The following is a 12854-nucleotide window of genomic DNA, read 5'->3' as shown; positions in this document are numbered from 1 at the left end:
CTACGGAACAAATCCAGTTTTTCCTTTTCAAGATTCACACCCTAAAATTTAAAATAGATATATGTTATGGATTTGGGCTTTTGTTTAGTATTTGCATGTATTTTTCTACACTGCTATGCAAATTGAATCCCTTTTGCTTTCCTTCATATTTACATATATGGATAACAATTCTAGCAAGAACAAGCAGAAACCGAGTTTGATCGCAACAAAGATGAAGAAGAATTCAAGAACTCAATGCAATCTTCTATAGCCTCGGCGCGATGGGAGTCGATAGATTCCACCAGTGATCGTGACCTATGTAGATTCGAAGAAGAAACCTTATACGAAGAGCTCCTTCGTATGATGGACTCGAAACGAAAAGCACTCGCAACTTTAGCTCCGACACGCCTCAATAGTCCTTTTGCTGGTAAAAATCTCGAGCTCTTGACGAGCCCAAACATGAAAATCCCAACAACCACCCTTTTTCTAGGACCCGATCTTGTTCTGCCATTGCCACTGCCCCCTTGTTTCAGTAACATTGTTGGACTTCCGTCGATATCGAAACTCACCTGCTTGTTCGTTCTTCTCGGCATTCAGAAGATCGGGAAAGAAACAGAAGAAATTTTGGAGGAATAAGAGAAGAGCTCTGATATATGAACAAGGAAGAAGGGGCAGTTGGTGAGGTTTTATGAGGGTATTTATTGATGAATATTGTGAACAGTCAAAAAAACTGAAAAGGTAAAAGAAAATGTTGACTGTAGAACATTCTCACTAAAACATAATTTCAAAATTACTCTCGAGGTTTGTTGGAACGATGATTTTGATTTCTATTTTTTAAAAATAATTTAATCTTCAATATTTTATTTTTTTTATTAAAATGGTCCTTATTATATAAAAACTATTAATTAATAGTCAACACATGTTACTGACATGGTCAAGTCAATAATATATATCGATCATTAGTCAATTAATTATTTTCATCCAACATATAACATTTTAATCAAAAACCTAAATGTTATGGACTAAAATACTTATAAAAGAAATAGAAACTAAAGTGAGTAACTCCAGTTTTCGACAGAGGATTAGTGATACGTGCATGAGCCATGCACTTGCCATGTTTGAATGTATAAATTAAGATTGGCTGTTTATCTTCAATTCTTCACACTAATTGTACCCAAAACTCACCATCAAATACAAAATCATACGCCAGTGTTTGTCTATAATTAGGGTTCAAATACAAAGAACGCTAGGTGCATAGAAGAAATTGAAGCTAGGTAATATGAAAAGAAGTTTTCTTTTTTGCAGGGTTTGGTCAAAAGAATAAAGAAAAGAGTAGCAGCAACTAACAAGGAAAACACAATTAAAGGAGAAAAGCACTCGAAATCAGCGTTGCTTTTGCGGTGTTGTCATGACCTACTTTTGCTTTTGTTGGCCATTTGATCTTGAATCTGTTCCGGAAACAGGATTAGTCCAGAGGTTGCTTGATCTTATTGAGAAGTACTTGATGAAGTTTTTGCTCTTAATGAATTTATATCTCAAGTTTTGGATAATCTGAGAGTAATTTGATGAATTCATTAAATTTAAATTTGAGAGATTGAGCTTATTAAATGTTTTTAACAATTCCATAGTCATAATTCGGATAATTTATATTGAGATAGAGTTAATGAAATTACATATCTATTTAAGTGTGAAGAATTAACCAACTTTTATGAAAAATATTAAATCATTTTTCTAGAGTATTTACCGGTATCTCAAGGTATATTAACTAAACTGACATTCTATCGTGGAACTCATTTGGAGAAGAGATTAGTCATGTGTTATATGTTTACTCTCATTTTAACAACTTTCATATTCATTCACTTGTTAAGGGATGAATTTCTCATTTTGCTATGTATTAGTTACTGATAAGTCTACTAATATTTAAACTGTTAAATCAATAATGAGACGAGACATGACGATGCTCGTTACACCAAAACGATATCATTTTAATGTAACTATTTTGATACCTAAAAGACTTAAAACGACATCATTTTATGGGATTATTTTTCTAAGAATCATCTTGAAACCCCACGAAATGCTTTCACTAAAGGTACAATGAGTGCTGTTTGTCGATTTCGCGGTATTGAAGAGACTGAGAAAGTTTAATTTGAAATATGGTCCAAGAGGATGACATGTGATAAATGTTGTGGAGGGGATGGTTTAAAGTGTTTTGTGGTACTGCATTATTGTAATGGTACTGAGTGGTGCTTCAGCATTTGAGGGGGGTATGGTGGTGAGTGAAGACACCTTAGATATGTTTTGTGTCATTGTGTGGTGTTTAAAATTTGGTGTCCAAACAGTAGCTATACTTCGTACTTGCAGATCATGTGGTTCACATCTTTTTTACTTGTGAAATTAGGGTCTGTTTGTTTGCCGTAAAATGAATTACTGAATTGGTTTTTCTTGAAATTCAGTGTTTGTTTCAAGTAATTCGTTTTTCGAAAAATGTTTTCTCGTGTTTATTTCACGTAATTCGTTTTTCAGAAAATGGTTTCCAGTGTTTGGTTGAATGAAAACTGATTGATCAACGTAAAACATTTTCTTGATCAACAGAATTTCCTTTTTGTTTTCTGCCGAACTTTTCACTTCAAAGAATAAATACTCAGAATAATTTTATTTTATGAATTTAATATTAATAAAATATTTTAATATCATTTTAATCAAAATATTAATTATTACAATATTTAAAATATATTTATTAATAATTATAATAATATAATATTATAATTTTAATATTATAATAAAATAATCAATTATATTATAATAATATAATATAAGATATTATAATTTTATTTTAATAATATATAATAAATTATTTAATATTTAATAATGAATAATATTATTTAATATTAATATAATAATCTAATAATATTTTAATAAAGATATTTAAAATATACTAATTAATATTTTTAAAATATAATATAACACTATTACATTAATAAATAATTAATATAATTTATAATATTTTTATTTCAATAAAATATATCAATATTAATATTTTTATTAATAAAATTTTAAAAATAATATTTAATAATAAATAAATTATTTTAATATTTTAAAAAATTATAATATTGCGTTTTATGATAAATAATATTATTTATTGTATTTAATATTTATAATAAATAATTTTTAAAAAATTAATCAACTAATGGAAAAAAAGGATTTAAACATCATAAAATATTTTCCAAAAAAATATAATTCATTTTACGGAAAACATTTTTCAAAAAAAATTTCTAAAAATATAATTCATTTTTCAAAATTTAAATTCTAGTAATTCATTTTCCTAAATTCAATTTTTAAAAAATTAATTACAACCAAAGAGGATTGTGTATTACGAAAAGGGACAGTAACCATGTTGATCACATGTCCCCAATCAAATACCGAAAAATGGGTCCATTTTACATTTTTATTATTATAAATTAAAAAATAGATTGAAGATTTGAACGTAGCTTAAGCACGTCGTACTATATATATATATATATATATATATATATATATATAATCCTATTACACAATATATATTTTTTTTTAAATTTATATATATTTAAAACCGTTAGATGAATAAAAGTAGATAATAGAAATTAACAATAGGAAATGACAAAATATAAACAATAAGTCAGTCTTAGCCATCTATTTTCACTCATTTAAAGGTCTTAAATTCTTTTGATTAATCTAGAATAAGTACGAGATAGTATCAAAAATAACTCTTAATCATTTAATACTAAACGCTTATATTCTTGATACTCAAATTCAAAACTTTAAAAAATATCAATAGTTTCGTGCTTCACTAACAATTTGAGCGAGGGGAAAAAACCTTTGAATTTGAATAATACACTTGCAAATACCATTTCTATTCTAACAATAAGCACATGCTCAATGAGCTTCCCTCTTATATTCCTTTCAGTCTCAGCTTTGATAGAATATATTCCATAAGCCCTTAAAAATTCCTTTACCGAATCTTCTATTCCATTTTTAATTCATCAAAAAGAAGTCTACCCTTTTGATTGTTCAACGTTCCAACCCGACCCCTCCCGCTGTAATTTATAAACAACCGGTACATGTTATTCTCTCTCTATAAAGCCTTCTCTCTCTCCTCCACTCTTTGCCTACCTTTCATGCAATTACCATTCTTCTGCTTTTACATTATGCACTCACATTTCTGTCAAAACTTTGCCTTTTTCTTCTTTTTCATCGATACCCTTTGGCCTGATTTGTAAAAGAAGTCGGTTTCCAGAGTCTGAGAGATTGAAGTTTAGCTGTTGTTGTTTAGAGCGTGTGACAATGACTACCACAGAGGTGAGAGGAGACGATATAGAGGCTCCTTTGATTGATCCTGAGAATGGTTCCAGGCCTCGTCGTATTGCTCTTTTCATTGAGCCTTCTCCTTTCTCGTGAGTTCTCTCCCCCATTGCTTGAAGACACCAATTCCTTTCCGTATTTAATTTGCTGCTAATGGTTTTGTTAGTGATTGAGTGGTACACTCCTTCTGTTCTCCTCTTACCATGTCAAAACGTGGCAGTCACAGATTTCATTTTCTTTCTCCATTCATTTTGCAGATATGTGTCTGGGTATAAAAACAGATTCCAGAATTTTATAAGATATTTAAGGGAAATGGGAGATGAGGTATGCTCATTATATTTCTGATGTTATGCTAACTAATTGGTCAGCTAAATTAGTTTATGGCAGTACCTTTAATCCCTACATTCCCACTGAAAATTAAGAAGATTGAGTTGATTTCAGTACCTTGTGATTTGATTGGAGTAATTTCTGATGGCAGTAGTAATGTTGTAGGAGCTTCATTCTCAGTTTACTATTTAGTTTGAAGAAATGTTGTGAAATGATGAACTAAAAGTAATGGTATTGGTCGTAATAGGTAATGGTTGTAACGACACACGAAGGGGTTCCGTCGGAGTTCTATGGGGCGCAGTTGATTGGATCAAGAAGGTTAGTTACTGTAATCAACCAGATTCAAGTTATAGTTTGCAGAAATCTAGTTAGTTTCGTTGTTCTATAATCGGGAATTAATGATTTAAAGCCTTTTCTTTTGTATAATTTTTCTTCCTCCTCCTCATTGCAGCTTCCCCTGTCCTTGGTATCAGAATGTGCCCCTTTCCTTGGCACTTAGTCCAAGAATAATTTCAGCAGTTTCACAGTTTAAGCCTGATATAATACATGCCTCTTCACCTGGGATTATGGTACATTTCTAATTGTTGCTATGTGAGCTATTGAGAGATGATTCCAATTTTGTCTCGAGATCGAAATGTTATTGAGTGGTAGGAGACACAATCCTGATTCATACTAACTGCATTTCAGGTTTTCGGTGCTCTTGCTATCGCGAAACTACTATCGGTTCCCATCGTGATGTCTTACCACACACATGTACCAGTGTGAGTTTGATTCTACTTTGTTTCACCTGTTGAATCCTTCATGCTCACTCTAACTATTTGCTACTTCTCTTTCATTCTACAGGTATATCCCAAGGTACACATTTAGTTGGTTGGTGAAACCTATGTGGTGGGTATTAAGTACGTAAGACGTTTTCTTTTCCCTCCTTTTTAGTCAATTTTCATCCCAAAGTTTGAGCCATTGACAGTTTTTCCTGCACTTTCCTATTAGAATTTCTTCATAGAGCAGCCGATCTCACACTGGTTCCGTCAGCTGCAATTGCTAGAGATCTCCAAGCAGAAAAGGTAACTGCAGGTAAATGTATTCATTATCATCTTGTGCTTTATTTGTTCTTGTATGTCCTACACTGACCCTGCTTCTCATTTGTCAATACTTCCAGCTAATAGGATTCGTCTATGGAACAAGGGTGTCGATTCACAAAGCTTCCACCCTCGGTATCGCTCTCACGAAATGCGATTAAGATTGAGGTCTGCTTGATCTTTATATTCTTCCTCTCTTCTCAGTTGCAGTGTAGTAATGTTTCTCATAATGCTTTATACAGCAACGGTGAACCGGAGAAACCATTGATAATCCATGTTGGACGTTTCGGAGTCGAGAAGAGCTTAGATTTCCTCAAAAGGTACCATTTATGAATTGCATGAAACATTGTTGCTGATATCTTCCTTTATAATCATTCGTGAATCTATGATTGTACAGTGTTATGGACAGGCTTCCAGGAGCAAGAATTGCTTTTATTGGGGATGGACCGTACAGGTAAATCTCAATGAATATGTGTATATTGTATTAAATGAATCAGGCAAAAATGTGATGCATTTCTTTGCAGGGGAGAGCTAGAGAAATTGTTCACAGGCATGCCTGCAGTTTTTACAGGGATGATACAAGGGGAAGAGCTCTCTCAGGCATATGCAAGTGGTGATGTGTTTGTGATGCCTTCGGAATCGGAGACGCTCGGACTGGTCGTTTTGGAGGCCATGTCTTCAGGAATCCCTGTGGTAGGTGCTCGTGCAGGAGGAATCCCGGATATAATTCCTGCAGACCAGGAGGGAAAATCTGGCTTTCTCTTCGCTCCCGGTGATATCGATGACTGCATGAGCAAACTGGTGCCCATGTTACACAAGGAGCTGAGAGAAGCCATTGGCCGAGCTGCACGTGAGGAAATGGAGAAGTACGATTGGAAAGCAGCCACGGAGACGATACGCAACGAGCAGTACAACGATGCCATTATGTTCTGGCGGAAGAAGCGAGCGGAGCTAACCGGACCTATGCAGTGGCTTGCCGGACGCCTTTTCCCGTCCCATGAAATCAAGTCGAGGTGATTTGGATGTATTATGTTAGGTTTGCTGGGTAGAATTTGAAGGAATTTAGCATGTTTACAGGGGATTGCAGAACTTGTTCAAGGCTTCAAAGAGGGCCTTGTATGTTGTATGTATGTTGTAGACTATGGAAATCTTGGAATAAAATAGAATGGTTGTATTGTATGAAACCTGAACTTTAAATATATAATATCAAAATTAGCATCAACCTTTTGTTTCTATCTTTTTAAAGTACTTTAATTTTTAATATTCTAATTTCTAATAAAACAGTTTCAATTATTTACGAAATATTTTTTTACAAGTGTTTAATTACTAACATAAACATGAGATGTTATCTCTTTAAATAATATAGCATAATTCCTGTCATCACCTTGGGTATCTTGTCATCACGTTAAGTGATATGATATGTGTCACATCAAAAATTTAATACATATAAAAATATCACGTCAATAACTTATATTGATAATTAGTCAATTAATAATTTACATCTAAAATGACTTTAAGAAAAGTGGTGTACCAAGAAGTGGATCAGCCCAAACTCAAAATTAGAGGTCTATTAAGTCCAACACCTTTGATTGTGCAAGACACCCTAAAGCAAAACCTTTTAGTCATAATTATAGGTAAGCAAAATTCAACTCAACTAAAAAAACTGAATTTTTTAATTTGACTCAATTTGAACTGGATCATAATATTTTAAAATTGATTTGACTCGAAAAAATTAAATTCTAGTCTAATTATAAAATAAAACTTAAATTATTCAAAAAAAAGTCAACAGAACCCTAATAGCTGTGTGTTTGTTCTGGAGTTTAGAAGCTGGCGTTCGACGATATTCAAGAGGATCATTTCTTTTTCCTGTAAGTTGCACAGGGAAAGAACTTTGGCTACTTTATTCTAATTTTCAATCAAATCCCCTCAGCTCCCTTAAGCACTTGGCCTCTGTTTGCGCATTTAGATTCACTTAAGATATGCAAATATAAGAAATTGTGATTAAGAGCGAACATTTGATCGAGTCGAGTCAAAAAATTGAATTATTTGAATTGACAGATCTTATTTATAACTCTAACTTTATTTTAAAAATATACAATTCGTCAAGTTGAGCTATTAGAATTTATGTTTAAATATAATTTTAAATATTCATAATGTTATGATACTATTTTATTCCAATTTAAACAGTTTTCTATAATTATATACAGTATGCATTATATATATATATATATATAGAGAGAGAGAGAGAGAGAGGTTCAAAAGATTCTTAACCATTTTACAATAAATGAAATAATAATTATCGTTTTAACCGCTTAAGTTGTTTAATATAAAGAGTAGAAAATTGTCGGAAGTTATGTGCTTCTACTAACTTTTAAAAAAGTTAGAAATTATGTTGGCAGAAACCATGGAATTTGTCACCCTAAACTATGCATGCATGGTGATAACAGAGTTGGAAACTTTAGGGTTTAATATAAATAGGGTTGTGGTTGGCTTTGCAGAAAAAGGTTTTGCGAAATTCAGAAATTCACCAGCTAAGCACTAACAGAAGATGCCAGTGGAACTTAAAGAATGGAATAAAGAAGGAGAATAAAAATGCAAAAGCATCTCTGTACCAAAGGTCATATACCCTTAAGCTTTCTGCCATTTTTTTTTATTCTTTTTTTCATATATATTTTTGCTTTCTGCCAAAGAGAAAAAGGAAAAGAGGAATAAAAATCCAGAACAATTAAACGATTGATATCTGAAGAGAAAAGGAAAAGAAACGTTCTTGGGAAGATAAGAATCCATTTGTTTTTGGATACAAGTCAATCCATGAGAGACGAATATGAACAACTCCAATTAGAAAAACAAGTGTTTTTCATCTTGCTCGCCAACCAAAATTTTCTTTCAAGTGGTGAGTTTGAAAGCCTGTAGCCAATGAGTTCTACGGCTGCTGCTAACCAGAAAGAAGAGTTCAAATTGAAGGACACGAAGCCGCAGCTAGGGGAACGATGGCCCCATGGCGGAATCCGCGGCGGAGGTGGTTGGATTAGCAGTGAAAGTGCAACAAGCACATATGACCTTGTTGAACAAATGTTTACCTTTACGTAAGGGTTGTTAAAGCCAAAGATCTGCCTACTAATCCGGTTACCGGAACCATCGATCCTTACGTCGAAGTGAAGCTGGGGAATTATAAAGGGAAAACACAGCATTTCGAGAAGAAACCGAACCCGGAATGGCACCAAGTGTTTGCATTCTCCAAGGACAAGATTCAGTCTTCGGTCCTAGAGGTGTTTATTAGAGACAGAGAGATGGTTGGTAGAGACGATTACATAGGGAGGGTGATCTTCGACATGAATGAAGTGCCTGCAAGGGTTCCACCTGATAGCCCTTTAGAACCGCAATGGTATCGGTTAGAAGACCGTCGAGGCGAGAGCAAGGTGAAAGGCGAGGTTATGCTTGCAGTCTGGATGGGAACACAAGCTGATGAAGCATTTCAGGAAACATGACATACAGATGCTAGCTCTGTTCAAGGAGAGGGTGTTTTCAATATCCGATTGAAGGTTTACGCCTCCCCGAAGCTATGGTACCTTAGAGTAAACGTTATTGAAGCTTAGGATCTTGAGCCACATGATAAAAGCCAATTACCACAGGCTTTCGTTAAGGCTCAAGTTGGAAATCAAATACTCAAAACCAAGTTATGTCCCGAGAAGAATATAAATCCCATGTGGAATGAAGATTTGATATTAGTAGCAGCCGAGCCTTTCGAGGAAAAACTGTATCTAACAGTTGAAAATAAGGTGTCTGATGCAAAAGATGAAGTTATAGGGAGGTTAATCTTGCCCCTTAACATCTTCGAGAGACGGTTGGATCATCGGGTTGTTCATTCGAAATGGTTCAATCTCGAAAAGTTCGGATTCGGTGCGCTGGAGGGTGACAAGAGGCATGAACTCAAATTTTCAACTAGGATTCACCTTAGAGTCTGCCTTGAAGGAGATTACCATGTGCTGGATGAATCAACCATGTATATAAGTGACCAAAGGCCAACTGCTAGGCAGCTTTGGAAGAACCCGATCGCAATCCTGGAAGTGGGCATCTTAAGTGCTCAAGGTCATCAACCGATGAAAACCAAAGACGGTAAAGGAACCACATATGCTTATTGTGTGGCAAAATACGGGCAGAAATGGGTGAGGACTCGAACTATAATCGAAAGCTTCAATCTTAAATGGAATGAGCAATATACTTGGGAGGTCTACGATCCTTGCACGGTTATCACATTGGGAGTTTTTGACAACTGCCACTTGGGTGGAAGTGAGAAACCAGCTTCAGGAAGTGGAGGTAAAAACGATTCTCGAATCGGGAAGGTAAGAATTCAACTATCAACACTCGAAACAGATTAGATTTATACGCACTCGTACCCTCTTCTCGTTCTACAACCATCCGGATTGAAGAAAATGGGGGAGCTTCAGCTAGCAGTTCGATTCACATGCCTCTCTCTTGCTAATATGATCTACCTCTATTGGCAGCCCTTGCTTCCAAAAATGCATTACTTGCATCCTTTCACTGTGAACCAGTTAGATAGCCTAAGATATCAGGATTGTTGCGGTGAGGCTCGGACAAGCTGAACCGCCACTTCGGAAAGAGGTCGTGGAGTATATGTTGGACGTGGATTCCCACATGTGGAGCATGAGAAGAAGCAAAGCTAATTTCTTCAAAATTGTGTCACTTTTTTCTGGTTTGATTGCCATAAGCAAGTGGCTTGGTGAGGTTTGCTACTGGAAGAACCCTGTCACTACAATTCTAGTACATTTTCTGTTTTTCATATTGATATGCTACCCTGAATTAATCCTCCCCACCATGTTCCTATACATGTTTCTCATCGGGATTTGGAATTACCGATACCGGGCGAGGCATCCTCCTCACATGGATACCAACCTTTCATGGGCCGAAGTAGTTAACCCCGACGAACTCAACGAAGAGTTCGATACTTTCCCAACATCGAAACCTCAGGATGTTGTGAGGATGAGATATGACAGGCTTAGAAGTGTGGCAGGAAGAATCCAGACAGTGGTGGGAGACATGCCAACTCAGGGTGAGAGATTTCTGGCTCTACTCAGTTGGAGAGACCCCAGGGCAACCAGCCTATTCGTTGTATTTTGCCTAGTTGCATCACTGACACTGTATGTGACACCATTTAAGATAATAGCTCTGGTTGCAGGCTTATTCTGGCTCCGCCATCCCAGATTCCCAAGCAATTTCTTCCGCAGATTGCCGTCTCTAGCTGATAGCATGCTGTGAAAAATAGTTGCAAGCAATGCATCACCTCCACTGATATATACTTTTTATTCCCTTTTGAATTTCTTTCATTGTCCTTCCAATAATCTTAAATCAAGTGATATGTTGTACTGGATTTGTTTGTCATGCATTTCGTCTCCTTATTCATTTTATTTACAAATTATGTCAGCTGCAGTACAAATCAAACACTTACATTACTTCCAACATCATATCCCAAAACATCTTTCAAATCTTACAAAATGATATTACTCCCAAGACCATACAAGTTTACTGTTTAAGGTTTAATGTTCATACACTTTTATATATATAATTAGAATGTTTTTCATGTCTCTTATAATATTTTTATCGATCATAATAAATATTCTTAACATATATCTTTAAATTTTTTTCATCTAAAATTTTTATCGTAAATTACTATATTCTTATTTTGTGATTTATTCAGTTCGTTTTCCATTAACTCGTCTGCTTGGCAAGAGAAAGATGTGAAAATTAATGATTGAAATAAAGGAGAATAAAAATGCAAAAGCATCTTTGTAGCAAAGCTCATATACCCTTAGGGTGCGTTTGGTTCACGGAATGTAAGATTACCGGTGGGAATAAAAGATTACCAGGGAATAGGATTACTGAGAATATTATATTACTGTGTTTGGTTGGTTTGGCAGGAATGTAAGATTACCGTGTTTGGTTGAAGGAATAAAAGATTAATGGAATGTATATTTTACCAAATTGTCCTTGTTCTATATTTTTAACAAGTAAAATTCTAAATATTTAAATAAAAATTATTTATATAAAAATTTTATCTGTTGATAATATATTATTTGAGTATTTAAATATATCATGTATTATTTTAATTTTAATTAATATTAAATTTTACATAATTTATGGTAAAAATATATTAATGTTTACATTGTGGTTGCGTTGGAGACGACTTTGTTGTCATGCTTGCCCTCCAAGGAGCTTCAAGCTATTGATCGTTCTCCCCACCCTTCTCATCAGAGTCAGTAGCTCTCACCCTCTCCTTAATTCCCAAAGCATTTCCATTTATATATATATATATATAGATGATCTGTCATGTTCCTTCTGTGATAGTCTTTTGATACTTGTTCTTATTCTGATGTTTGGTTCCATATTTTATCATTGTTCAGAATCAGATAGATGTACTTGAATGAATGCATTAACTTACTAACGTAGTACCCAGAAAGTTCAGATAAATTTAGTTAATATAAGCTTTTTGGATCAAATCCTTGTGTTCTAAAATGGTGTTTTTATTTGCAATTGCCATAGTTGATGTGGAGAGGCATGCTAGAGATTTCATGGAGGCTGCCAAGAAGTTTCAGTTATACTTCCTTGGCTTGCAACGTGAGGATCAACCAACCAAAGCTGAAATGCTCAGAAAAGTAAACCCAACAACTTTTATTGTAGATGATTGCGGTGTATGATTAAGCCACTCCAAAGAAGCTCAATTTAACTTGTTTCTTGTTCTAACAGGAGATTGCAACAGTGGAAGAAGAATTGAAAATGAAGTCCGAGATCATCAAGAATCAGGAGAGACTGATCCAAGGATGGAGAAAGGATTTGAGTGACCAACTGGTTAAACATAATACTGAATTGGAGAGAGTATAGCCGAGTAGAATTAAGCATTAATGATATGCTAATCTCTTGGATTATAGTTCGTTTGAGATTGATCCAACCTAGGGTCTAGCTTCACAACCAGTTGTGTTATTGTTTGATAGTGACAATTGCATTATATTTGCTGCTTGTGTAACTGAAAAAAAGTACAATTAATACAATCTCTTTATATACTAAATTTAGTCATTTGATTCATACTTACTTAACCTGATTAGTATCGCAACAAAT

At 34.4% G+C, this 12854-nt stretch overlaps 3 protein-coding genes and 1 pseudogene across 4 annotated transcripts; 3 read left to right on the top strand and 1 right to left on the bottom strand.

Moving 5' to 3' along the window:
• Positions 1–170: 170 nt before the first annotated feature.
• On the bottom strand, positions 171–572 carry LOC120217158. The gene has a single exon (XM_039214368.1). It carries the CDS (start codon positions 570–572, stop codon positions 171–173), a length of 402 nt encoding a protein of 133 aa, XP_039070299.1.
• A 3629-nt stretch (positions 573–4201) lies between these two features.
• LOC120217216 (sulfoquinovosyl transferase SQD2-like) lies at positions 4202–6838 on the top strand. 2 transcript variants are annotated; one of them, XM_039214421.1, is made up of 11 exons: positions 4202–4409; positions 4575–4641; positions 4892–4962; positions 5096–5213; positions 5332–5405; positions 5488–5543; positions 5635–5718; positions 5804–5891; positions 5966–6043; positions 6121–6177; positions 6248–6838. In XM_039214421.1, exons 1-11 carry the CDS (start codon positions 4300–4302, stop codon positions 6738–6740), a joined length of 1296 nt encoding a protein of 431 aa, XP_039070352.1. In that variant the 5' UTR covers positions 4202–4299; the 3' UTR covers positions 6741–6838. The 2 variants fall into 2 exon arrangements, with proteins under 2 accessions (XP_039070352.1, XP_039070346.1); XM_039214415.1 differs by having other exon boundaries at positions 4391–4409; positions 4837–4962.
• A 1729-nt stretch (positions 6839–8567) lies between these two features.
• On the top strand, positions 8568–11153 carry LOC120217206 (annotated as a pseudogene).
• Positions 11154–11894: 741 nt separating this feature from the next.
• Positions 11895–12651, top strand: LOC120217150 (mediator of RNA polymerase II transcription subunit 28-like; the record flags this gene model as incomplete). Its single annotated transcript, XM_039214359.1, has 3 exons — positions 11895–11994; positions 12282–12394; positions 12486–12651. Coding segments are annotated over 3 exons (348 nt in total), but the record flags the coding sequence as incomplete, so codon positions are not given.
• Positions 12652–12854: the final 203 nt, after the last annotated feature.

The sequence above is a fragment of the Hibiscus syriacus genome, unplaced genomic scaffold (genome assembly GCF_006381635.1).
Source record: "Hibiscus syriacus cultivar Baekdansim isolate YM2019G1 unplaced genomic scaffold, ASM638163v2 tig00000767_pilon, whole genome shotgun sequence".
In the NCBI taxonomy this organism is placed as follows: Eukaryota; Viridiplantae; Streptophyta; class Magnoliopsida; order Malvales; family Malvaceae; genus Hibiscus; species Hibiscus syriacus.
Note: the sequence above shows the minus strand (reverse complement) of the source record. Positions and strands in the feature narration are given on the sequence as shown.

Excerpts from the sequence above, each read along its gene's own strand:
- LOC120217158 (XM_039214368.1), bottom strand. The coding sequence starts at position 572 with ATGCCGAGAAGAACGAACAAGCAGGTGAGTTTCGATATCGACGGAAGT.
- LOC120217216 (XM_039214421.1), top strand. The coding sequence starts at position 4,300 with ATGACTACCACAGAGGTGAGAGGAGACGATATAGAGGCTCCTTTGATT. Across the intron at positions 4,410-4,574 it reads ATTGAGCCTTCTCCTTTCTC|ATATGTGTCTGGGTATAAAA; the intron begins GTGAGTTCTCTC and ends TTCATTTTGCAG. Across the intron at positions 5,214-5,331 it reads CCTCTTCACCTGGGATTATG|GTTTTCGGTGCTCTTGCTAT; the intron begins GTACATTTCTAA and ends ACTGCATTTCAG.